The 27204-nt window shown below is 46.3% G+C and overlaps 1 protein-coding gene across 5 annotated transcripts in view; it reads left to right on the top strand.

Annotated features, from left to right (window-relative positions):
- LOC107968609 (sorbitol dehydrogenase-like) overlaps window positions 1–26567 on the top strand; it is a 64299-nt gene extending 37732 nt beyond the window's left edge. For 4 of the 5 annotated variants that reach the window (XM_063794922.1, XM_024349188.3, XM_024349186.3 and 1 more), the window contains 8 exons: window positions 2340–2373; window positions 5168–5332; window positions 13092–13251; window positions 17308–17426; window positions 20199–20264; window positions 20917–21092; window positions 24046–24167; window positions 25093–26567. In XM_063794922.1, coding sequence (XP_063650992.1) covers window positions 2340–2373; window positions 5168–5332; window positions 13092–13251; window positions 17308–17426; window positions 20199–20264; window positions 20917–21092; window positions 24046–24167; window positions 25093–25258 — 1008 coding nt within the window. In that variant the 3' untranslated portion in view covers window positions 25259–26567. Of the gene's footprint in view, window positions 1–2014; window positions 2082–2339; window positions 2374–5167; window positions 5333–13091; window positions 13252–17307; window positions 17427–20198; window positions 20265–20916; window positions 21093–24045; window positions 24168–25092 lie in introns of those variants that run through there. The other variant, XM_016928143.4, reaches the window with a different exon arrangement.
- Window positions 26568–27204: the final 637 nt, after the last annotated feature.

The following is a 27204-nucleotide window of genomic DNA, read 5'->3' as shown; positions in this document are numbered from 1 at the left end:
GAGGAAGGTTTTGGTGACAATCAGCTATCTTGAGGTGGCTATTTCTAGACTGATTACTTCCCTCCCTCCCATACTCCCTTCCTTCCTTCCTTCCTTCCTTCCTTCCTTCCTTCCTTCCTTCCTATGTAGCCAGTCTAAATTATCAAGAGATTTAAAAAAACTCCCTTAAGCCCTTTTGCCCCCATCAGGCTGCTTTGGATGCAGCTCCACCGTTTACTGCCTTAGTGTTACCATGGGTGGGTTCCTCAGTCTCATCACATGAAAAAGAGACAATAGTAGGATGTACCATGTAGGGTTTCTGTGAGTATTAAATGAGGTAATGCCTGTAAAGCACACAGTACCTGACACAAAGAAGCCATTGAGCAATATCAGCTAGGCAGCAATAACATTAAAGCTTTGAGCTTTGTTTCACGGGAGAAGAGGTTCAAATTAGCACTGAGCCTCTTCAACAGAAAGGGCTGGTAACTTGACATAAGTGAAAACCTCTGACCTTCCTTGGAAACACTAGTTTGGATAGTGGTTATTTAACAAGTACAAACACTTGAGTTTGGGGCCAAGCAGTGTACCTGGTGCTAAAGAGATGGAAGGCGTGGTCTTTGGCTTCAAGGTGTTTATTATCTTGTTAGGAAAAAATAAAAAGCCACTGATCACTAAGCACAGTGGTAGTACCAAGCAGCATTTGTCTAGTGCCCTTTGGTGTTGTTTAGTGCGGTGGGGCTGCCTATGAAAGTAGCTAGTTAGGCCCTTTTGGAAGGAGGTAAGCTTTGACAGTGCCTCCTCCCAGAGCTTTCTTCATGGGGCCCAGCTCTGACATTCTCATCACTTGTTTGGCATCTCTTTGCACCACCCCTGAAGGAGAAAAGACATATTCCACCTTGGGGCTACAGTAGGGTACAGTGGAAGCAGGCTTCATCCACTCTCTGGTAGCATGACCTTGACCAAGTTATTTAACTTCCCAGCTTCGAGTTTCTCACTTCAAAACTAAGTGCTATGGTGAGGATAGAGTCCAGCCCACTGTCTGGCACATGACAGGTACTGTGAACATTTCCATCTCTCCCTGTCTCTCTTTTTTTTTTTTTTTTTTTGAGACGGAGTCTCACCCTGTCACCCAGGCTGAAGTGCAGTGGCACAATCTGGGCTCACTGCTACCTCCATCTCCTGGGTTCAAGCAATTCTCCTGCCTCAGCCTCCTGAGTAGCTGAGACTACAGGCACGTGCCACCACGCCCGGCTAATTTTTGTATTTTTGGTAGAGATGTTGGCCAGGCTGGTCTCAAACTCCTGACCTCAAGTGATCCGCCCGCATCAGCCTCCCAAAGTGCTGGGATTACAGGCATGAGCCACTGCGCCTGGGTACATCTCTTTTCTTGATTACCTTCAAAGAATAAAATGAACACTTGGATTGATTTGGCCACTCAGTGGCCTTCCTTGTCACTAGGACTTTCCTAGCCCGTTGACAATGAGGAAAGAAGGCTTAGTAAACCAACACTACTACAACTACTGCTGCTACTGCTACTACTACTAGCTGTGAACACCAGAATAGCTCAGATTGCTTTTGAACCTGTGAGGGGGGCCAAAATGCAGGTCTTATGTGTTCCCAAGGGGCCCCTCAAATGCCACATGGGAAGTTTAGGAAAAGAGGACCAGGTATCAGTCTTTGTGCTGATGTAAAGGAAAGAGGTTGGCAGCACAGACACTTTCTCCTACCTGTCTAGAGGGAAACATCCTCACGTGCAACTGTCAGAAATGCCTGCATCCTTTCCCTGGAGGAGTTTGTCAGACCAAACAAATCTGTATCTAAGAACATGTTTTTCCAGGAAGGCAGGATCTGATACGGATGGCAGATCTAGAGACCCAAAGATCCCTTCTGCCTAGAGTTACATGGACTGTGCTTTTTCCTTAGTCCTGGCGAAGTTGCACCAGTGGGTGGGATGAGGTCAGCAATTAGAGTCAGCTCTTCCTCAGTTAGGATTGTGCCTTCGGCTTGTAGGCTGTTTCCCAGGGAGGGAACCCAGCGTCAGAACTTCATCTCACCCTGTGACATGTCACTACTGACAACAAGTGTGGTCCTCTGTATGCTCTGTGAGTATGCTGGGCATGCTGCTGTTGGGTCCGTCACTGTGTTATGCAGAAAAGTGACGAAGGGCTAGGCAGGTGTGTGCAGCGTGCCATTTAGCGCATCCCCTCAGGCATGCACCCAGGAGCAGTGTGGTCTGAGCTTGTGTTAATTCTAAGAAGAAATAAACTAATGATGAAACTCTAATTGTTTTTAATGGAAAATGTTCATAAGGTGAAGTTATTATGCATGCTAAATGATTTTTTCAATTTTGTTTCTTTTAGGAGAACTATCCTATCCCTGAACCAGGTCCAAATGGTAAGTTCTTGGGAAACATGACTTATATTCTGTTATTTCCTGTTGTTTCCTTTGGAGTCACATGTATATTGTTCCCTTACGTCTCTTTTCCAACTGTTTATTACTTTTGCGTCCATTAAAAACCTATGCTTTTGTTACGCTGAGAACAGTGTGTACTGCCCACAGCATGACCTCGTGGGAAGTTTATCTTGGCTGCTACATGAAATAAAAAGAATAGTGATAGAATCAGAAAAATTACCGTACCAGACTGCTGACTTGTCCCAAAGAGTTTTTGATGTGAAGTATATGGACCAATGACAGAATTCTTCCTCTTTTGACCTAATGACAGTGTACCCTATCTACCAGAAGCTGCTGTTGGAGTGGCCAAGTGTCCTAACCCTAACGCAAACTTTGAAAAGGAGTGAGTCTACAGAACTTAATCTTTAGCAAAGGGAGCATCATGCCAGCTTTCCCCACTCCCCAGGAAGGCCAGTCACCAAAGTGTGGGGCAGCCCAGGACCTACTGTCCAGTGGGGGTGGGAGGTGCTGCATGGGGCCCTGTCCCCTGCCCTAATCAACCAAGCACAGAAAGTGAGTGAGCACACTGGGGCAGGGTTTCCAACACCTTTACTCCACTTCTTCCAGGTCTCTCACTTGCTAAGCCTGTGGGGCTTAGCTGACAAGCTGACGCCCAAGGTGGCATCTGCAACTTCCCAGCTTTGGGTTTCTCATGTACAAACTGAGTGCTATGGTGAGGATAAAGTCCAGCCCACCATCTGCACATGGCAGGTGCTGTGAGCATTTCCATCTCTTTTTGTCTGTTGGCTCGGGGAGATCCCTGCTGACAGCTTTCTAATCCCTCCCATCCCTGGAATTCCACTTTGTCATAATCGTGCAGGACCCTGAAGTGAGGCTGGGGGCAATGGGCAGAGTGTCTGTAGATACTCACCCTCCCCCTCTCACACCTAGACAGTCAGGTCCCCTTTCTGCCCTTGAGGAGTTGGGGGTGTCCTTTCCCACTTTGTCCTACCTCACACCAGAACCGCAGCTTCTGGGTGAACATCAGATCAAAGGCAGCTTTCCTGGTAGATCCACAGCTTTGCTACTGAAAGGTCAGTTGTGTTATCAACTTGTAAGTGGTAAGAATACAGACTAGATAGAATATAACCATTCTGTGGGTGCTGAGTAAGTATTGTATAATTAGGGTTCAAGGATTTTCACCAAGATACCATGTTCAGAGAAGTGAAAGAGTTACCTCACTGTGTCCTGAAAAGTTGACTGTTGATTCCAGAAGTGGCCAAATGAGGGCTGTCTTGGACCCAGAGTACAAGCTTGGCTCCTGGTACAGCTTTTCTCCCTGAAGCAGCATTCTGCTCGCACTCTCGTCTCTTGCTACACTTGCATTGGAAGGGAAAAGAGTGCATTTCAGCGAGTGTTCTAGCAAGTGAAATCTAAGCTCTCGCTACCAATTGCTACTTCAAGAGAGGAAATTCTGAGATGATTTTCCTAACTCAAATGCCTTTTCCCTGCATTTGACCTGAGAATTCACCCTGCCATTTCTTACTCTTCACTAAAACTAAGGAGGAAGAAAGTTCTGAAGAGCCACCCCTGGCAGTCTGTGGCAAGTGCAGTGCATAGCAGAGATTTGGGTCTCTTTGTCTTTCTAAGGCAGAGTGTTTTTTTCAGGGAGGTATTCATAACCATCATCTCAGTCAGAGATGATGGTACTTATTGGTACTTATTCCACCAAAAGGGCTCAGTACCATCCTTATTTTAAACTTAGAAAACTGGCCAGGCGCGGTGGCTCAGGCCTGTAATCCCAGCACTTTGGGAGGCTGAGGCAGGTGGATCACCTGACATCATGAGTTCAAGACCAGCCTGGCCAACATGGCGAAACCACGTTTCTGCTAAAAATACAAAAATTAGCCTGGCATGGTGGTGCACACCTGTAATCCCAGCTACTTGGGAGGCTGAGGCAGGAGAATTGGTTGAACCCAGGAGGCAGAGATTGCGGTGAGCCGAGATCCTGCCATTGCACTCCAGTCTGGGCAACAGAGGGAGACTCTGTCTCAAAAAAAAAAAAAAAGAAACAAAGAAAGAAAGAAAACAATAGGCATGAAGAACTCAACTTGATAGTTCACAAAATGTTGCCGAGCTGAGATTCTACCAGACCTGTTCTCATAAATAGATAGGAATCACGCATAGCATATTAATTGTCTGGAAAGTTATCTTTTGGAAAATAGTTTGTTCTCTTAAGTGGTTGGTACATTTCATCCTACTAATGATATATTGTTTACCCAGTGTATTAGTTAGTGTTGTCCAGAGAAACAAAACCACTAAGATATATGTGTATGTATGTATGTGTGTATGTGTACAAAGGGCAGGCTGGAAATTCAGGTAAGAGTTGATGTTGCAGTCTTGAGGAGAATTCCTTGTCCTTCAGAAAACCTCAGTCTTTGCTTTTAAGACCTTCAAACTGATTGGATGAGGCTCACCCACATTATGGAGGGTAATCTACTTTACTCAAAGTCTATTGGTTTAAAAGTTAACCATGCCCAACACGTATCTTCAAACAACCAGGCACTATAGCCTGGACAAGTGGACACATAAAATTAGCCATCACATGTGGAAGCTTGTTTGCCTTGCGAGACTTAATCAGGGTTGCTATGGAGCTTGATTTCCTCTATGGCCTAAATTGTGTACCTGGCCCGGTAACCCAGCCCTCTCCCCTGGGCAAAGGGAAATCACTAGGTCACCTCAGAGTGATAGGGGTTGTTCCCTCTCTCACTGTTTTTTTCTTCCTTTCTTTTATCAGAGGTCTTGCTGAGGATGCATTCAGTTGGAATCTGTGGCTCAGATGTCCACTTCTGGGAGGATGGTCGAATTGGGAATTTTATTGTGAAAAAGCCCATGGTGCTGGGACATGAAGCTTCGGGAACAGTCGAAAAAGTGGGATCATCGGTAAAGCACCTAAAACCAGGTCAGCAAGGTCCTTCGACTTATGTGTTCATTCAACATAAATATGTGTGCATGCTTTCTTTGGGCCAGGCCCTCTGTTAAGCTCTGGGTACAGCAGGGAACAAGACAATCTTGGTCCATACTCACATGGATCTTACCTTACACAAGAAAAGAGGGACCTGGAGCAGACAGATAGTTACTTAGTCACCATGTGTTAAGGGCAGTAGAGGAGAATGCAGGGTGTGATTAGTGTATTTTACCCAGACCCTTGGTTCATTTGAGGAAGGGACAATTAATCCAACATCCGGAGCCAGGTAAGAAATAAGCCAGGTAAAGGGCTGGAGAAAACATTTGAGGCACAGGAAACCAAACTACCTTTACATGCTGTGAACCACGGCCTTGGATATCATGTTTGATTTTTATTAGATGGCTGGGAAACCACCATTATTTTTCCTCGATTTACTTAATTCATTTTTCCAGAGGGAGGAATTCTCAGCTGTGGCAGGCTGTGTTGTTCCCTGATACTGTGAATTAAATCCAAGTTGTCTTGGCATAGTTAGCTGTTGGCTTTAACCTTCCTTTACTGGTGAGGCTGCTGTGCAGCCCGGAAATAAGGTCACATTATTTGGAGGAAGGTGGAGGTTGACAGGAGGCACCATCCTGTGTTAGTTATAAAGTTCTCTGAGCCCAACCACATGGAGAGGGATTGACCAGCTGTGAAGCAGTCAGGCATGTGTCTTGTTTAGGGATGTTAAGTCATTCATCATTAGTGGAAGTCAAGAAGGCTCCTGTGGTGTTATGAGGTTATTTCATAGTGGAATGTTTATAGCTTCCAACAGCCACTGATGATTGGTTCTCACCTGTGGGACAAAGTCTCTGACTATAAATTATAACAAAGAGTGGGGTTCTCTAAATGTAAATTATAACAAGGGTTTAATCAGTTGTCCACAATGAGCTCAGTCTTATGCCACGAGCCTTGAGGGATATAGAAAAATGAGCAGATATGATCCCTGGATGCTTAGATCTATATGGAAACACTAGATGTCAGGCCCTTCATAAATACCAGCAATTAGACAGCAAGCCCATAGGGTACAATTAGGTGTGGGAAAGAATAGGCTTTAGGAGTTCAAAGGGCATTTGTTGTGGGCAGAGGTGGTTAAAGAGTTCATGGAGGAGATAGGTCTTTGAGCTAGACATCTAACAGTAGTAACATTAATAAGAAGGTGACTAATATTTATTGATTTGCTACATTAGTCTCCATGTTAAACACTTAGATGTACAATTCTTTCTTTCTTTCTTTCTTTTTTTTTTTTTGATGGAGTTTCGCTCTGTCACCCAGGCTGGAGTGCAGTGGTGCGATCTCGCCTTGCTGCAACCTCCACCTCCTGGTTCAAGTGATTCCCGTGCCTCAGCCTCCCGAGTAGCTGGGATTACAGACATGCAGCACCATGCCTGGCTAATTTTTGTATTTTTGGTAGAGGCTGGGCTTCACCATATTGGCCAGGCTGGTCTTGAACTCCTGACCTCAAGTTAATTGCCTACCTTGGCCTTCCAAAGTTCTGTAATTACGGGCCTGAGCCACTGCACCTGGGCTATTTATTTCATTCTTGAAACAACTCTGTGAGATAGGCATTATTATCTTCATTAATTGAAGAAGAAATTGAAGCCTGGTTATTGCCCAGGGTCACTCACTAGTTGGTCTCAGAACTGGGATACCCACCCTGGTCTTTTGGACTCTAGAGCAAGTGCTCAGAACCACTGGGCTACCCAGCATCTTCATACTTGAGAACGGTTTTATATTTGAGTTATTGAAGAGGTCAGAGCTAATATTCTAGTTAAGAGGAAGCGAATAGGCTGGGTGCGGTGGCTCATGCCTGTAATCCCAGTACTTTGGGAAGCTGCGGTGGGCAGGTCACTTGAGGTCAGAGGTTTGAGACCAGCCTGGCCAATATGATGAAACTCTGTCTAAAAATAGAAAAATTAGCCAGACATGGTGGCACGCGCCTGTAGTCCTAGCTACTTGGGAGGCTAAGGCAGGAGAATTGCCTGAACTCAGGAGGCAGAGGTTGCAGTGAGCTGGGATCGTGCCACTGCATGCCAGCTTTCCAGCCTTGGTGAGAGACAGAGTGAGACTCCATCTCAAAAAAAAAAAAAAAAAAAAAAAAAGAGGAAGGGAACAACAAAATTACAGATGTGAGAGTGACACATCTGGGTGCAGATAAGTCTGTGCTGCTCAGAGCAGAGGTTTTGTGTTGGGGAGTTATTGGAGATGATAAACATGCATAATCTTCATAAAAGTCCCCCTTTAAAAAGCACTTGGCTGGGCATGGTGGCTTACACCTGTAATCTTAGCACTTTGGGAGGCCGAGGCAGAAGAATTGCTTGAGCTCAGGAGTTTGAGACCAGCATGAGCAACAGAGGGAGACCCTGTCTCTACGAAAAATAAAATTAGCCGGGTGTAGTAGTGTGCACCTGCATTTCCAGCTACTCAGGAGGCTGAGACAGAAGGATCACTTAAGCCCAGGAGGTTGAGGTTGCAGTGAGCCATGATTGCACCACTGTACTCCAGCTTGGGTGACAAAGCAAGACTCTATCTCAAAAAAATAAAATAAAATTTAAAAAGCACTGTAAAACTGCGAAATGTCATGTTATCATAATATAATCATAATTAGAAGGTAAAACTGAATAATATGAAAACTCCACCTGATTATGGAGGATCTTGAAGGCTAGGTGGAAGAATTCATCCTTAATGACATAGGCATAATTTGCAGAAAGTTCACTGGACAGGAGAGAAAGCAGAGGAAGTCAGAGGAGATAGAAGGAAGAGACAAATATAGACATTTTATTTTTTTGAGATGAACTCTCACTCTGTTGTCCAGGCTGGAGTGTAGTGGTGCCATCTCAGCTCACTGCAACCTCAGCCTCCCAGGTTCAAGTGATTCTTGTGCCTCAGCCTCCTGAGTAGCTGGGATTACAGGCATGCACCACCACACCTGGCTAATTTTTGTATTTTTTAATAGATACTGGGTTTCACTATGTTTGCCAAGCTGGTCTCAAACTCCTGACCTCAGGTGATCAGCCCTCCTCGGCCTCCCAGAGTGCTGGGATTACATAGGCATAAACCACCATGCCCAGCTAAATACAGACATATTTTGGTGGTCATAAGGATTTCTGTGGGTCCTTTTCTTTCCTTAGGATACAAAATTTGGATTTAAAGTCTTTCATATGTTAACTTTGACTTAAAATTCTAATCAACTAATCTAGAAAGAAGACCACAACTCATCAAATATTTCCGAATGTTCATTTACAGAATTTAAACATATAAGTCAGTCAGCCACAGTAGCTCACGCCTGTAATCCTAGCACTTTGGGAGGCCTATGTGGGCAGATCACTTGAGGTCAGAAGTTCGAGATCAGCCTGGCCAACATGGTGAAACCCCATCTCTACTAAAAATACAAAAATTAGCCAGACGTGGTGGCATGCATCTGTAATCCCAGCTATTCAGGAGGCTGAGGCAGGAGAATTTCTTGAACCTGGGAGGTGGAGGTTGCAGTGAGCTGAGATCATGCCACTGCACTCCAGCATGGGTGACAGAGCAAGACTCTGTCTCAAATAAATAAATAAACAAACAAACAAATGAACAAACATACATATAAGTCAATAACTCTAAGGCATGGAAGCATTCCTATTTTTTTTAAGACTAGTCAAGTGCAGTAGTGAGAAGTGGGGAAAGAGTAGAACAAGGAGTATTATCTGTAACTGAGTATGAACAACCAATTAAGATGATGCACTACCTTCAGACCAGCCTTCACCACTTATTTTAATGAGCACTAACTATGTACCAGGACTCTACACTATTCTGTGAGTACTTTCAACACAAAAAGACAGGAAAAATTGTTTATTATTTCCCTGCTGAATAAAGGCCAGACCTTCCATGGCCTCAGCAGGCCTCACCAGGTTCCTAACATCCTCTTCAGGCTCCAGAGGGCCTGAACACTAGTACAGAGGTGAGCGGACAGTCAAATCTCCACAGCTTATCACTGCGTGACCACCTGAGCTTCTGTTTCCTCATTGCTAAAGCAGAGATAACACCATCTTGTTGGTTTATGGTGAGGGAAGGGAGATTTTGTGATGTGCCTTTCCTGGTACCTGGCACACAATGGGCATTTGGTAAATGGCAGGACTTGATCCCACCATTATTTGTAAACTCTATTCTGTGTAGTAGGTTTAAGCACCTCTTCCCAGTGGAGTCTGTCCGTCAGACTTTTCCTGAATAACCAGGTACTGAGGCAGGATAAGGCCTGTGGGTCCTTTCCTGGGCTCCTGCCACATGGCTTCCTGCCTCACTGGCATTTGTCCGTGTTGGTCTCCAGCTTGTTCCTGGCTGCTAGAAGGGGAGATTTCTGCTGTTCTCTGTGGAGTTAATGCCTGGGTTCAGGCAGAAGGGTCTGCCAGGGTTTCTAGTTCAGTCTCTGATTCGCTGGTATGGGTCACTCCCCAAATTCAGATGGAGTTTAAATCCAATTGTAACTTTGATGTGTAGCAATACCTGTGATATTAAAATCCCCTGTAAGTCTGCTTTCTGTTTTCTGCAAACATGGAGGCCATTGCTGTATTGACAGTGTATTTGGAGTTCCCCTACACAGGGCTGGGTATCTGCATGAAGATGAACCATCTAAACCATCCCAAAACCTCAGGATAACTATTTGTCCTCAATTATTCCTACCTGTCTCCCTTTCCTTTACAACAGAAAAGTGCTACTGTCTTTAACCAACAGGTTTTACTTGTCACATTCCAGGGGAAATTTTTGCCAATAAGTAATGCCCTTCTAGATACTAATGACATTTGTGTCCCATGGTTTGTTTTCCCCCAATCCACAAATTCTATGTTTAGCAATAAAAATTTGTCTAGCAATAATAATTTCATAGACACTATGAAAAAATAAATGTGAAGCGGAAGACTGACTAATCCTGAGGCATTCCCATCCTTGATGAGGAGGCAAGATAGTCATGAAAAACAACCAGGGATGGACGTGGTGGCTTACACCTGTAATCCCAGCACTTTGGGAGGCCAAGGCAGGAGGATTGCTTGGTGCCAGGTGCCAGTCACAGGAGCAGTTGAGCTCAGGAGTTTGAGACCAACCTGGGCAACATGGAAAAACCCTGTCTCTGCAAAAACAAAAACAAAAGTCACCCAGGCATGGTGGCATGCACCTATAGTCGCAGCTACTTGTAAAGCAGTCTAGGGTCAATATAGCAATCTCACTGTCTGAGGCGTTATCCAGAGTTCTTTGTCTCATGACCAGGAAAATTAAGGAGTGTGGACACCAAGGGTGAGGTTGGAGTGAAAGTTTAATAAGTGAAAGAGGAAAGCTCTCAGCAGCAGAGCGGGGGACCTGAAAGAGGGTTGTTGTTTTACAGTTAAATATGAAGGTTTTTATAAGAAACTTCCCTTATCTGTGTAGGTGCTGTGTAACTTACCTTATCTGTGTAGCTACCTGTGTAGCTTCCCTTATCTGTGCAGCTGTGAGCATGTCTTAGGCAAGCACAGGGTGCAGCTTCTCTTGCCTGAGCAACTACGGGCATGTTTTAGGCAAGCCCCCACCCCACCCCATGCAAGTTCTCATGGAGCCCACTGTGTACATGCCCAAAAAGGGGAGGAAACTATTTCCTGGGAGTGCACTGATTACACAGAGAACCAAGGCATTTCTATGTTGGGCCTCACTCCCTTATCTGTGCCTGTAGCTTGATTTTTCCAAGCTGCTCTTTATGTGCCTGCAGCTTGATTTTTTCCAGACTGCTCTTTTGTTTGAAAGAATTCCACCGAGGACCTGCCCTAACTGTCTGCCTGCTTTTTTTCTTTCTCCTTCCTCACTTGGGAGGCTGAGGCAGGAGGATCACCTGAACTTGGGGAGGTCGAGGCTACAGTGAGCTGTGATTGCACCACTGGACTCCAGCCTGGGTGACAGAGTGAGATCCTGTCTCAAAAAACAAACAAACAAACAAAAAAAACAAAGAAACATACACAAAAAAACCCCAGAAAACCAGCAATGAGAAAACTGGAAACAACCAGGTTTTTTCCATCAATAAGAGAATGGTGATACTGACTGTGGTATACTCTTACATTAGGCAAGCACGGGGTGCATCTTCTCTTGCCTGAGCAACTATGGGAACACTATTCAGCCATGAAAAGGAACAAACTGTCATTTGTTTTTGAGACAGTCTTGCTCTGTCACCCAGGTAGGAATGTAGTGGTGTGATCATGTCTCTCTGCAGCCTCAACCTCCTGGGCTCAAGTGATTCTCCCAACTCAGCCTCCCAAGTAGCTGGGACCACAGGTACACACCACCATGCTCAGCTAATTAAAAAAAATTTTTTTTGTAAAGATGAGGTCTTTCTATGTTGCCCAGGTTGGTCTCGAACTCCTGGGCTCAAGCTATCCTCCTGCCTTGACCTCCCAAAGTGCTGGGATTATGAGATTATAGGCATGAGCCACCACACCTGGCCAGACAGTTAATACCACAACAACATAGATCAATCTGAAAAGCATTATGCTAACTGAAAGAAGTAAGATTCAAAAGAGTATCTGCTGTATGATCCCATTTTTGTGATGTGCTAGAACAGGCAATACTAATCTGTGGTACAAAAAAATAAAAAATAAAAACATTGGTGTCCTCTGGGGATGGGGGTGGGGATTGACTGGGAACAGATACAGAGGAATAAGATTTCTGAGGTAGTGGTAGTGTTCTGTATCATAAAAGGGGTTTGCATTCCTAGGTGATACCTTTAAAAAAGAACCATAAACAAATACTGAACTCTAGTTAATGATATGCAGGCTGAAGCATTTAAGGGTGAAGTATACTGATGTCTGCAGCCTGCTTTGAATGCATCAGAAAAGAAGATAGACTGATGGAAGGAGACAGAGATGAGATGGAGGGGTAGATGGATAGATATGTGATAAAGTGAACATAGCTAGATGTTCCTTGAAGAATGTAGGAGGAGGGTATCCAGGTGTTGACTATACAATTCTTTGAATTTTGCTGTGTGTTTGAAATTCTTCATAATAAAAAGATAGAAAAAGAAGACAATTAGAGAGCAGTTCTCAGGCTGGGTTTCCAAGCAGTCGTTGTGAGGCATAGAGTAGAAATATAATAGAGCTGGCTGTTCAGAAGCCTCAAGTATTACTCTCCACTGTATGAGGCCTCTGCAGGTCATTGGCCTTTGCAGTTCTACTACCAGGAATCAGTTGACTCCTAATTATTGTCTAAAAACGACCAAACTGGACATAAAACATGCTGTAATTATAGCTGTTGTCTTTGTAAAGGCTTTGCTTTCTATCTTCTAAACAGATGAAGAAAAAATGCCTGCAAACTCCATGTATTAGCTACCCCTTTTCCAGCAGTGTGAGATGGGAACTATACTTGGCTTGCCTTGGCTGGGAAGTGGCTATGGAGATAGAGGGTGGCTTGGCTTGTTGCAGGAGCTGGAAAAAGGGCAGGCCACACTGGGCTGTGGAGGAGGGGGCTGGTCCTTTTCCCCCAGAGTGACTCTGTGCTTCATCCCGAGTTTCCTCACTTGCCTAGGACACCCTGGGTCCCCAGGGAGGAGGGTGGCTAGTTAAGCTAGATTCTCTCATCTGGCATCTGCCCATGAGCATGCAAGCCTTCATAACATCTCTGCTTCTGCTGTTTTCAAAGGTTGGAAAACAAAGAACCGGACCAAAGAGGAGGCAGACTCTGCTCCCACCTTCAGACATGGTGCCATCTTTATTTTCCTCTCCAGGTGATCGTGTTGCCATCGAGCCTGGTGCTCCCCGAGAAAATGATGAATTCTGCAAGATGGGCCGATACAATCTGTCACCTTCCATCTTCTTCTGTGCCACACCCCCTGATGACAGGAACCTCTGCCGGTTCTATAAGCACAATGCAGCCTTTTGTTACAAGTTAGTGTCCACAGCCCCACTGGGTCACGTGGGACCTCTTTCCCTTCATTAACTTGGTGCTGTTTCCTGTGGTTATTTCTTTATTCTTTCAGCTCCTAATTCCAAACATGAGGCATCGCCTGGGCAGGCTACTCTTCTTGGTGGCATTGAGAGAGGGTAGCCTCCCTAGGAATAAGACTGACTCACAGTGGTTGGTTTTAGTCTTTCAGTTTCAGTTTCCCTTACTTAGAGCAACAATAGAAAATTCTTGCTGAAATCACTCACCCTCTGCAGACATCCTGGAGGGAATTCCTGTGGTTCATCCTCTGTTATTAGTTTCCACTGCAACCACCAGGAAGGTCATAACAACAATGACCTCGACAATAACAACAACACACCATGACAGCAACGGCTGACATTTCCTGAGGTGCCGTGGTGTGCTGCCAGGGCTTGAGCTCTGGGATCCTGGATCTACTCCCTCCTGACAAGTGAATTTGGAGAAATGATTTAACTTTTCTCTGCTTCAGTTTCATTTAATCGCCAAAATATTAAATAAGGTGATGCATGGAGAGTCATAATTATTATTACTATGTGCCTGCCCTTGTGCTAATAAGTGCTTTGAATGCCTTAATTTATTTAATCTCCACAAGAATAATGGTGAGGTGGGCACCGTTATTGGGTCAACCAAGGCAGAAGGAAGCTCATTGACTTGGGCACAGAGCACAACCAAGAGTCAAACTGGGGTCTCTGTGAGTCTCAAGCTCCTGCCCTGTGCCCACTCCCCTACCCTACTCCAATTCTCACCCCTGAAATTGTGAAGTTGAGTCTGGAGGAAGCAAAGTGCTTCCCTTTCTGCATGGCCCCCCCATGGCCCCAGCCATGGAGCTCTAGGGTGCCGAAGTGCCGCTTTCCCCCTGACCCAACCCAGATGCATTCTTCTCCCACCGCAGCCTGGCCCCAGTGGTGGTTTTCAACCAGGATGGGGCTTGTCTGATGGAGGCCAGGTGCCACTCACAGGAGCAGTCTGACAGATCTGAGTTTTTCTAGGGCCCGCTGGGAGCCTTGAGAGGAGTCACAGGCCAGAGACCTTGTGATGGGTTTAAGTCAACACTTGAACCTGCTCTAGAAGTAAGCAGGTTACATGTGCAGAGTACACCTTTCAGCAAGTGGTTCCTGAATGGGCCCATCTTTCTGGGGCCCTTTCCAAGTCAAGACACCAAACAAAAGTTTCATGGAAGGCAGAAGAGCATAGTAGTGAAGCCCACTGGTCTCTGCCAATTACAACTGTGTGACCTTGGGCAAGTCACTTAAATTTTGTAACCTCAATATCCTCGCCTGTAAAATAGAAATAGTAATGGTACCTCCCTCACAGAATTACTGATGAGATCCAATGAGAAAAGCATATCAAGTCTCCAGCATGAGGTCTGGCACATAGTAGGTGCTCAGTAAATGGTACTAAGCTATGCCATAGTCATGGCCTAGTGGTCTGGGGATGGAGGTTCAGGAGTAGGCCTGAAAGAGAGCCTTGTGCTGGTGGTTTATAGGGAATGATGGGGCTCTGGTTGGCAGTGGCAGTGGCAGTGGGGGTGCTGAGGAAGGTCTCTGGGGAGTCCTACAGCCCTGCCTTTCTTCTCCTCCCAGGGGGCTTTCTGCCTGTGTCCCCAGTTCTTCCCTAGACCCAAGCCCTCCTCTCTGATGTCTTTTTAGGATTCCCATACTACACAGCCTCTTTATTTTTGTACCTATTTTCTTTCTATTTTCCTGCTTCCTCCTTGGCTTCTTGATCATCCGTTACCCAATTAGGACTGTTCCCTGAACCCCATTGTAAAAACTACCAAGTTGCCTCATCACTCTCTGGTATTTATAAAGCATGAAAGGTTGGGGCTGGGAAGAGACTTGGAGTCTTCTCATCCTTGTTCTCCATCAACCCCCACTGGACAAGACTGGGGAGGGTGGAGTCAGTGGTTTTCCCAAGGACAGTGGCAGCGGGGCTGGCCTCCAGGACTCCTTGTGCATGCTTCTGCCTCCACACCAGGTGGCTTTCCAACATGGTTGGCTGTGTTGGGTGCAGGCGGATGAGGCAGCATCTGCTTAATCAGTAGAGTATTCTTCCTGATAACAATCTTCCCTCATCACCTTCCCCAATCCCATCTCTCCTCGATGTAGTTTCCACGCAAGCCACCCTCTGCATAGAGCCCTTATGAGTTCCTCAGGAGGCCCAGATGTGGAAGGGCAGGCGTGTCTAGGAGCCTGTGGAGTCCCTGAGAGAGTTTAGAAATCTTCACGATTTCATTTTCACCTTTTTCCTGTTATATGGAAGGGATACTTCTAGGGGGAGTAGAAGGAGTGTGACCGCAGTCAGAGAAGGAGAGTGGATTGGAGTAGGGGAAGTGATGGGAAAGAAGCCGATGGGAAGGGATAAGGGGGTGGTGGGTGGCAGCTGGGCCTCCATTGGCCTGGTGAGTAGTTCTGTCAAGGATCAGGGACAGTGACAGGAGGACTCCGAGTTATTCTGTTGAAGATTGGAAACAGTGTTGAAAGGATCATGGGGATGAGCACATGGTTTGGCTGCCACATTTATTTCTTTTTGGAACTTGAGGGTTTTCCTGTTCCTGTGTGTGGAGATTTGGGGTGCTGGGTAAATCCTGGGCAGTGAGGAACTAGCAGAAATTGGATATTAATATTAGCTACACAGCTGCTCATACCAGGATGGAGCTGATATGGGATAGGCAGAGGATGTGGAATCAGGACACCTTGGTTAAGTCTGGCCTTCATTCCCTAGCTTCATAACCTTGGTAATTCTCTTAATGTCAGTGAGTTTCCGTTTCCTCTTCTGTAAAATAAATGTTTTTCAAAAAAAGCCTGCCCTACCTGCCTAACATGGTTTTCATGAGGATTAAATGAGATAACGGATGAGCATGTTTCCTAATCTGTAAAGCTTTATGCAAATATTTGCTGTCGTCATCAGCTGTATTATTGATAGGGTCAAGATGCCAGTGGAAGTGAAAACCTAGAACCCAGAGTGAAGGTGACACAGTATTTAATCTGCTGTGTGGAACAGGTCCTTTCATCTTAACTGGTCCTGGGTCAGCGGGGCAGCTGCTGTCCTCAGATGTGGTTCTTCTGGAATGTATAATATGGGAGGCGACTATCAGAGTGATGCCCATTGCTAAATCACTGTTCTGCAAAACTGGTGATAGTCAGGATTGTTTGCTAAAGTGAAACTAAAAAGGCTGTAAGTTTGGGAAGCAGATGAGATACTGGAAGGTGGCCATATTAACTCCTTGTTAAATAAACTTTTCGGCCGGGCATGGTGGCTCACACCTATAATACCAGCACTTTGGGAGGCCGAGGCGGGCGGATCACAAGGTCAGGAGGTCGAGACCATCCTGGCTAACACGGTGAAACCCCGTCTCTACTAGAAAATACAAAAAATTAGCCCGGCATGGTGGCGGGCGCCTGTAGTCCCAGCTTCTCAGGAGGCTGAGGTGAGAGAATGGCGTGAACCTGGGAGACAGAGCTTGCAGTGAGCCGAGATTGCGCCACTACACTCCAGCCTGGGAGATAGAGTGAGACTCCATCTCAAAAATAAATAAATAAATAAGTAAATAAATAAACTTTTCATTTATTAATGATAACCACCATACCGTAGCTTGGATAGCACATTAAAGAAAATATAATGTGTTCATTTCACTGAATTGATTTCTCCAAAGAAAACCATGTTGCCTTCTTCAGATGGGGACATTGTGGCATGGGTTCTGTGATGAGAACATATCTGGCTTCTAATTTGAACGCTTTTGGCTCCTCACTAGCTTTGGACCGCTGGGGCAAGTCATTTAACCCACCAAGCCTGTTTCCTCATCTATAAAATGGGAATGATAGTACCTACCACAGAACTATTCCAGGGATCTACATGAGTTAATGTATATAAATTGCTTAGCACATTGCTCTGCACATAAATAAATGCTCGATAAATGTTAGCTATGGTTGTTATTACAGTGACGTTGGGCATATATAATACTATTGTTAGCATTGTAGTTAACTCAGAGGATCTCTGTGTGTCAATTGACTCCTCAGGCTTCCTGACAATGTCACCTTTGAGGAAGGCGCCCTGATTGATCCACTTTCTGTGGGGATCCATGCCTGCAGGAGAGGCGGAGTTACCCTGGGACACAAGGTCCTTGTGTGTGGAGCTGGTAAGAAACAGAAGCCAACCTGTTGCGGGTTCATTGACTGGGAATTCAGGGAACCCTCTGCCCATCTCATTCCCCCTCCAAGGCTTGAGATTTGTTCTAGAATCCTTCTGGGTAAGGGAGGATTGCAGTGTCCCATTCCCTCAGTGACTAGCACTTTGCTAAACAAATGAGTATCTGCAGACATGATATTAACTAGGGTTGTATGTCCTAGGCAACATAGCCCTTTCGTTCATTTAAAGAATGAATTGGCTGGGCATGGTGGCTCCTGCCTATAATCCCAGCACTTTGGGAGACCAAAGCCAGTGGATCACTTGAGCTCAGGAGTTCGAGACCACTCTGGGTAACATGGTGAAACCCCATCTCTACAAAAAAATACAAAAATTAGCCGGTGTGGTAGTGTGTCCCTATAGTCCCAGCTACTCAGAAGGCTGAGGTGGGAGGATCACTTGAGCCTGGGAGGTCAAGGGTGCAGTGAGCCATGATTGTGCCACTGAACTCCAGTCTGGGTGACAGAACAAGACCCTGTCTCAAAAAAAACAAGACCCCATCTCAAAACAAACAAACAAAAAGAATGATCTGGGCCAGGCACAGTGTCTCATGCCTATAATCCCAGCACTTGGGAAGGCTGAGGCGGGTGGATCACTTGAGGCCGAAAGTTCAAGACCAGCCTGGCCAACATGATGAAACCTCATCTTTACTAAAAATACAAAAATTAGCCAGGCGTGGTGGTGCACCCCCTGTAGTCCCACTTACTTGGAAGGCCGAGACAGGAGAATCACTTGAACCTGGGAAGCAGAGGTTGCAGTGAGCAAAGATCATGCCACTGCGCTCCAGCCTCGGCGACAGAGTGAGATTCTGTCTCAAAAAAAAAAAAGGGAATTAATCTGGCGATTATTTTTGAACCCTTGATGGGAAACTAGGGAAATTTTTTTATTTGCGTGATCTTGGCTTACTGCAACCTCCACCTTAGAGAAATATTTTTGATAGTAAAGGGAAGGGCAACTCTTGGAACTTTCAAATTATACCAGCAAAGTGATGGCCTAGTCCCATCTATGAATAAGGTAGATCCTGCTCCCAGCCAGTGGGAGGAGTGAGCAGTGGTCTGCTCCCACACCACTGTGAGCCAGCAGTCTGCCTGCAGTAGGGTTGTAGCTAGCTGCCTTCTCTCATCCCCTGTTTCCAGCCATCTTTCCAGCCATCTGGAACAGGCCCTAGCAGCCTCAGAACGAATCATTCTGGTGACCCAGACAGTACGCTCACACTCCTTGTGGGTGTGATCTGGTGTTCCTCATACTTGTTTGTGATTTTCTTTGGCTGGCCAAATAAGTGATCACAGGGCTTCCTAAGAGGGGTGATGGATGTAGAATAGACTTGCCACAATGGGCTAGCAGACTGCGGGACTCAGGTGACAGATTCTTATAAAAATCTGCATGGATCCAGTACCTTTTTACCATAGAAAAGGAAAATAAGTCACACATACCACACACATGCATGCCTTGCCCCCAACACACACACACAGAAATTCACCTGCAATCCCGTCACCGATTAGCCCAAGAGAACCACTGTTAATATTTGGGTATAGAATCTTTTAGTTAGTTAGTTTTTTTCTGAGACCATGCTAAATACGCTTCCTTTACCTACTCTTTTTTAAAAATCAGGCTGGGCACGGTGGCTCATGCCTGTAATCCTAGCACTTTGGGAGGCTGAGGCAGGCAGGTCACCTGAGGTGAGGAATTTGAGACCAGCCTGGCCAACATGGTGAAACCCCGTCTCTACTAAAAATACAAAAAGTAGCCAGGCTTGGTGGCGGGTGCCTGTAATCTGCACTACTTAGGAGGCTGAGGTGAGAGAATTGCTTGAACCCGGGAGGCGGAGGTTGCAGTGAGCTGAGATTGCAACACTACACTCCAGCCTGGGTGACAGAGCAAGACTCTGTCTCCAAAAAAAAAAAAAAATCAATATACTGTGAACATTTTTCCATGTCAATAGATAAAGAGTTATGGCGTAATTTTTAGTAGCCATGTAGTTTTTTAATCATGCTTTGTTGTACATTTCAGGTATTATTTTTCAGTGTTTTGTTTTCTGAGGGAGCTCACAAAATTATTCTTAGGGGATGTGTACAAAAAGTAAACCCCCAAAGATATTCTGCATTGCTTTCATTCTGTGGGTCTGATTTTTATATTAAAACCATAGTGTCACATAGCATGCAGATACTATGGGGAAGCAGGTGTCTCAGGCAAATCCTTGGATACCTGAGTATCCTGGGGCTATCTGGGCACCTGGGCCAACCCAGGGAGCCAGCTCACTTAAGGACCCTCTCTAGGTGGTCCTCAGAGGGCACCTAAAAGGAATATGTCTCTCTCTGGGGGAGGTGTGATGGGTTCTCACGAAGGTAGGGGCAAAGAAAGAACAGGAAAACAAGTCCAGACCTTCTGAGATTTCTTATTTTCTGAGTAAGTTTGTGTTTCCTTGAATCCTGTGGTTCTTTGAGATTATCTCCACTAGTGCCCAGGAGTAAGTGGGAAAATTTTAGCTCTGAGGTTTGAGAGGATTAAATAGAACCCAGCACTAGGAGCGTATTTTATGTAGCAAATAATTCTTCATGGATTCATTCTCTTCTGCATTCAACAAACAGCCGCTAAGGTCTTATCATGCCAGGCACTGGGATAGATGCTAGAGACACACAAAAGATATGGCTCCTGTCCATGGCCTGGACAAGTGGGAGAGCAGATGTTTAATATTTCACAATCTTCCGTCTTTTGCTTTGTTTAGGGGCAATCGGGGTAGTCACTTTGCTCGTGGCCAAGGCAATGGGAGCAGCTCAAGTAGTGGTGACTGGTAAGACTTTGTTCTTTATCAGTCCCCTTGACTGGGAAACAGCTGGTCCTACTGTATGTGCATGTGTGAGGAGAGGTTATCTGTGACAGTGTGGAGGGGGTGAGTGTGTAGTGTCATATGGACTGTGGAGATATAGAGGAGTGTGAGTGTGTGTTTTGTGTTAGGAGAAGCTATCAGAGAGAGAGAGTTTGTGTGAGAGTGTGTGTGTGTGTGTGTGTGTGTGTGTGTGTGTAGCTGTGTGGTGGATATGGGGGTATATGAGGGTGTAGAGCAGGGGTGTCCAATCTTTTGGCTTCCTTGGGCCACATTGGAAGAATGGTCTTGGGCCCCACATAAAATACACTAACACTAATGATAGCTGATGAACTTTACAAAACTGTTTTTTAATTTCATAATATTTTTAGAGAGTTTACAGATTTGTGTTGGGCCATATTCAAAGCCATCCTGGGCTGCATGTGGGCTGCAGGTTGGACAAGCTTGGTGTGAAGAGTATGTGTGTTGGGCTCAACACCACCACCCATTGCATGAGAGCTTTGTTACCATCAGATCTTACAGCTCCATTTTCTTTTCTGCCTAATGAGTCATCAGATTTCTTTGTTTGAAAGAATTTTTTTTTTTTTTTTTTTTTTTTTTTTTTTTTTTTTACCTTCAGATCTGTCTGCTACCCGATTGTCCAAAGCCAAGGAGATTGGGGCTGATTTAGTCCTCCAGATCTCCAAGGAGAGCCCTCAGGAAATTGCCAGGAAAATAGAAGGTCTGCTGGGGTGCAAGCCGGAAGTCACCATCGAGTGCACGGGGGCAGAGACCTCCATCCAGGCGGGCATCTATGTGAGTGGGCTGAGGGCAGCTTTGGGGAATCAGCGTAGGGGAGTGAAGGAGGCAGAAGTATGGAGTCAAACTTCTTTACCAGCTTGCTGTGTGAGCCCCAAGCCAAACTTATTCATCTTTTGCTATCTCTGTTTTCTTATATCTAGTGTGGAGCCTGTACTTGAACTTGCCTTACATCCTCATTGGCCCATCTGAGGTTCACACAAGATAACAGCTATACATGGGCCTTGAAAAATGTTAAGGACACACACTTTGGGGACGCGGTTGGCTTCATGATCATATCTGTGATGTTAAAAGTGCAGTAGTTTTGGTAAAAAGATCAAGAAGAAAAACAGGGAACCATGCCTTAATTGCATGTGGGAAATCCCCGTCTTATTTTATTGAGGAAAATTGCAGTCTTTAGTCACTTATATAAAATAACAGTCATTTAGTTAGTCATGAAGGTGAGGTGATTTTCCAGGGTCACAGCTGACTACTGCTTGTTTTGTCTCCCAGACCTAGGAACAGATAAGCTGCCAATGCCCGACTCGCCCCTCAGTGACCCACCAGCCACTTATGGGAACTTGGCAGGAAGTTGGAGGTGGTGGGAGGGAGTGGCATTGACAGATCAAAGTATGAGGAAACGAAGGGAAAATAACAACTTCCAGGTTCCAAGCCCTACTGTATGCCAGGTTCTCTGCTGTACTTTATAAACATGAGGCCTAATCTGCACAACAGCCCTGAAAACCAGTTACCGTTTTATGCTGAGGGATTTGTGGTTTGTTTGAGGCAAGCCAAGTCAGGCCCAGGCCCAGCCCTGCCAGGCCCCAGTGCCTGAGTTGCCCCGCTGCTTAGGAGAGGAAGGGAAGGAGGGCACGAACAACCATGCTAGGGTGGGGGGACAGGGCCAGGGCTGGAGAGGGTAGCAGGCAGCCGCCACCACAGGGGACTCCTGTCCCTGCCTCCCAGACAGCCTCCCCACGGTAGCGTGGGCTTCCTCCTTCCTTCTGAGACTCACAGCAGGAGGGCACTTTGCATCACATGAGACATTCTAGGGAAGGCTGACCCACCAAGCTGAGTAGCAGAGCTGCCTAGACCTCCTCCTACTAAGTTGCCCAGTGGCCTTGGGAGCTGAGGAAGCAGTGGGGGAGAGGGAGGAGCGGGTGCCACCTTGGCACTGTCCTGAGTTTCAGCGGGAGTCGGCCAGCCCTCTGCTTCACTGTCATAGGCAGTGGTCACCATGTGGGAAGGGGCAAAAAGAAGCCGAAGCTCAGAGAGGAACAATGGATCTGTGTGTGATTGATCTACCCATGGTATGTCTTGGGTACCTACCATGTGCCAGGCTTTGTGCTGGGCACTTTGAGGGCTAAGACATGAGTAAGTTGCATCTGCTGTCTTCAAGTTGTCAGCAGGTAAGTGACCTCCACCCCACAGAGAGGCAGTATAAGCTGGGGGACTTAAAGGACATGGCTCTCCTTCATCTTGTGCCCTGCCCTTAGAGCATTTGGAACAGTTGGCATTTCCAGCTGTTGATGGTGGGGGCCTGGTTGCCAGGCTACCTGAGGCAGGCATGGAGGTGAATGTGACCCATGGGCCTCACCAGGCCTGAAGCAGTGTCTCTCCTGACGTCACGCATGACGGGTGCTGTAGAATGCTATAGGCCACCCCGCCAATGAGCAGGCTAGGTGGCTGGACCAAATATGGACAAATCTGAGCATCGCCTTCCTGCCAGGTTATGACTGGATAGTGTTTGTGATGAGACGTGGCAGATGCCTTGGGGTAGAATTGATGTCATATCCTTGGTGCAGATGCCATACCTACAGGATAGTGTCCAGGTGGTTCCAGCATTCCTTGACCTGGGGTCAGCAAACTGCTGGCATCTTGGCAGCTTGGAATGGCCAGTTGGTGTTCCTCCTCACCACCAGGTAGAGAGGAAGTGCTGATGAGGAAGTAGTTTCCCTAGAAAATGGGCTGAGAGGGCACGTCCAGGGTGCCACAGCTCTGAAGCAGCAGCGCTGGGAGTCACTCCCACACCACTCAAACCCTGGGTTCACCTCTTGCTCACGGCACCACAGGCCTCTCTCCATGGTGTATCCTTCATCTCAGAAGTGGAGGCTGTGATTGTGGTGTATCCTTCATCTCAGAACTGGAGGCTGTAACGTGTGCCTTTCTCTAGTTCCACTGTTTAGCCCTAGAATGGTCCCAATAAATGCTTGCTGCTGACTATAATGAACAACCAGCATGACTGAATTATCCATTGTTCTGTCTCTCACCGCACTGAGCACAGTGATCCCCAGAAAGCTCTGGAACAAGCACAGCACTCACAGGGAGTTCTGGGGAAATTTTCAGGAGAAATTTCACTGCTGCCTGTGACCCACTCCAAGTGGGGAACTGATAAGGCAGATAAACATTCAAGGAAGACAAAACCCATTATGGCTCATACTGTTGAGGTAAACATCTCTGGAACAAAAAGATTTCTAACTGCCAGCCTGCACGCATGTATGAAGCCTTTTTTAAGCCACAGAATACAAGTGGCCCATCTGTCTCATGTTTATAGTTTTCTCACCACCGGTGAGCTTAGAGGGCCAGTGGTTCCTTCCAGCTCTGATGAAAGTGCTGCCTGTGGAGGGGCGCTCTGGGGGAGGAACAGGTGCTTAGACTGTGGAGGTGGCTGAAGCCAATATTGGGTCCCGAATCTGTAAAGCTTTGGAAGATGTTCCCACTGTGCCTGGTTCTCCATGGGTTAAGTGTATTTTTTCAGAATACACTTTAAAGAAAACCGTGTTTACTCTCCCGCTCAGTTAAGTTTGGTTGGCAGGTTGAGCAGTTCAGCAGTGTACACAAATCACATTCTCAGGAATTTTTGGATGCTCAGCTGATGCAACCAGAAGATACTTGTGTGATGACAATATGTTATTGTAAGTGGGAAGTCAGTATTATCTTCTGAGCTTTCTTGTTTTTACCTCCTTTACAGGCCACTCGCTCTGGTGGGACCCTCGTGCTTGTGGGGCTGGGCTCTGAGATGACCACCGTACCCCTACTGCATGCAGCCGTCTGGGAGGTGGATATCAAGGGTGTGTTTCGATACTGCAACACGTGAGTATGCTGTGGGTGAGCCGGGATGCCCAGCCTCCAGCAAGACCATGGCAGGCCCCACTCAGCCTCTGGGCCCATGAGTATCTGCCTGTTTGTTCATGGGGGGCACTCCCTGGCCACACTGATAGCTGTATGATATAACAGGGATCCAAAGAGAGAACACTCACTGCCAGTTAAAGAATGGGAGGGACAGAAGGATGGATGGAGGGGAGGAAGGAGGGGATTTTGAAGCATACTCTTACTGAGTGTCTGCTGCTTATCCCCTCCAGGCCCCTTTTTTCCCCCCATTTTCTTAAGTTACCAGATCTCCATTTTCTCCCTTTAAAGGGAAGAAGGAGAGAAAGGAGGACAAAAGGAAGAATCAAGTCCTGTGGCTTCCGTTTCTGAGCCCTAGGGCCCACCCTGGGGAGCGAAAGGGTCTTAGTTTGCCCCACCCATGTTCTGCAGCTCCACCCTCTCCCCTGCTGGGGCCCTCTGGCTGGGACCCCTCTCCCCAGCAGTGTCCCTTACTCCTGGCTTTAGAGGCTGTAACTCTATGCCCTCATCAGGGCGCCAGTTTTCCAGTAAGCTGAGCTGTTAGTGGGTGTGACTGGATTGTCCTGGGCTGCCTCCCCACAGCTTCTCTGCCTTTTCCCAGTGGTCTCCACCATGTGCCTTGTACCTTCATGCCACAGGAATTCTAGGCTCCATGGCAGACGTGGCAGAGTGAGCGGGTGGGTGAGGGGTGGGGGCAATTGGAAATAGGCTCTGTACCCCTGAATCATAAGCCATAAGGTCCTTTCCTGGGTTGTTGGCCTGTAAAATTGGCTTTGCAGAACCACAGTGCTATCAATAAATATGGCCAAGCTGATCTAGTGCTTGGTAGTTTGGGGCACCTGGCTCTTTCCTCTTGAAGGTTGAATATAATGCTCGTGCTCTTTTACAGGTGGCCAGTGGCAATTTCGATGCTTGCATCCAAGTCTGTGAACGTAAAACCCCTCGTCACCCATAGGTTTCCTCTGGAGAAAGCTCTGGAAGCCTTTGAAACATTTAAAAAGGGATTGGGGTTGAAAATCATGATCAAGTGTGACCCCAATGACCAGAATCCCTGATGTTAATGGGCTCTGCCCTCATCCCCACAGTCTCGGGATCTCAGGGCACAATGGCTGGACACGGGTGGGCTCTGATGCAGAACTTTCTCTTTTGAATGTTAAGAATAACTAATACAATTCATTGTGAACAGAAGTCCTTATGCAGAGGAATTGGTGTGCCTTAAAGATACAATCTGGGATAGTTTGGGGGAACTTGTAGCCAGAATGCCCTGTTCATGCTGAGCAAAGTTCAGCAAGTAGAGCAGAGTTTGGCAGGCAGGTGCCAGGAACTCCCCTTCTTCCTGGAGTGCCTTCATTGAGGAAGGAAATCTGGCCCTTGGGTTTCCTGGTTCCACTGCTACTGACCCAGAGGGGAATAAGAGCTGAGTTATGAAAAGATAACTTCATGAAGACTTAACTGGCCCAGAAGCTGATTTTCATGAAAATCTGCCACTCAGGGTCTGGGATGAAGGCTTGTCAGCACTTCCAGTTTAGAACGCAATGTTTCTAGAGACATATTGGCTGTTTGTTTTGATGATAAAAGGAGAATAAGAAAAGGCATCACTTTCCTGGATCCAGGATAATTTTTAAACCAATCAAATGAAAAAAACAAACAAATGAAAAAGGAAATGTCATGTGAGGTTAAACCAGTCTGCATTCCCCTAATGTGGAAAAAGTAAGAGGACTTCTCAGCACTGTTTGAAGACTGCCTCTTCTTCAGCTCCTGAGAATTGTGTTATTTCACTTGCCAAGTGAAGGACCCCCTCCCCAACATGCCCCACCCCACCCCTAAGTACGGTCCCTTCTCACCAGGCAACCAGGAAACTGCTACCTGTGGACCTCACCAGAGACCAGGAGGGTTTGGTTAGCTCACAAGACTTCCCCCACCCCAGAAGATTAGCATCCCATACTAGGCTCATACTCAACTCAACTAGGCTCATACTCAATTGATGGTATTAGACAATTCCATTTCTTTCTGGTTATTATAAACAGAAAATCTTTCCTCTTCTCATTACCACTAAAGGCTCTTGGTATCTTTCTGTTGGAATGATTCTATGAACTTGTCTTATTTTAATGGTGGGTTTTTTTTCTGGTAAGATTTGGACCTAAATCACATCATGCCAACTTGTGACTTTGAGACTATTCATCAAGAATGAGGATATAGTAGCCATGACATAGCTTGAGCTATAGCCTTTAATTCCTTACTTTGGCTATGGGTGGAGGGTGAGTTTGAAGAGGTTCTGATTTTATTGTAACCTGGGAAAGCCATGACCTTGTGCCCGATTCTTTCAGATTGCTTTGGGTAATAAATATTGATGGTGGTATCTGACTCATGCTGCTGTTTATGGCCCTGTTTAGTGGGGAATGGACTCAGGTTACCCATTTCCCAGAGGGAGGGATCCCAGGATTTTTGAAGGTTACATATTTTCTGTACCAAATATAATTTCATTGACATGAATTATCTCTAATCCTCATGACAAGCCACATACACAATCATTTTGTAGATAAAGAAGATATAAATGCCAGAGGAGACCTTAAGATTGTCTTACAACACAACCCTTCAGTTAACAAGAGAGGAAATTGAGGCTCAGATTGGGGAAGTGACTTGGCAAATCACACAGTGGGTTAGTCAATGGCCCAGGATTAGACAGAACCCAGGAATCCTGACATCAAATCCTTTACAACATGCTGCCTCTCATAGGCCTGAGGTGTCCAGTCCTAGAGCACAAATGATGCTCCCCATGCCACCACCCCCACCAAGCAGCTCCTACTGATGAGAAGATGCACTAAGCAGTCTTGGTGGAACATCATCCTCACGCCCTGTGCCCACTTTCAGGTGCCCAGAGAAGGAGCTCAGTGTCTGCTTCAGCCAGGGCTTTAAGAGAGAAGGAAGCTGGGAGTGAGGGGCAGAGGCTCTACCAGAGAATGTCTGCTGGTGTCTTGGAGGCACTTCCTGCAGCCTATGC

The sequence above is a fragment of the Pan troglodytes genome, chromosome 16 (genome assembly GCF_028858775.2).
Source record: "Pan troglodytes isolate AG18354 chromosome 16, NHGRI_mPanTro3-v2.0_pri, whole genome shotgun sequence".
Taxonomy (NCBI): domain Eukaryota; kingdom Metazoa; phylum Chordata; class Mammalia; order Primates; family Hominidae; genus Pan; species Pan troglodytes.
This window is presented reverse-complemented; position numbering and strand designations above follow the sequence as displayed.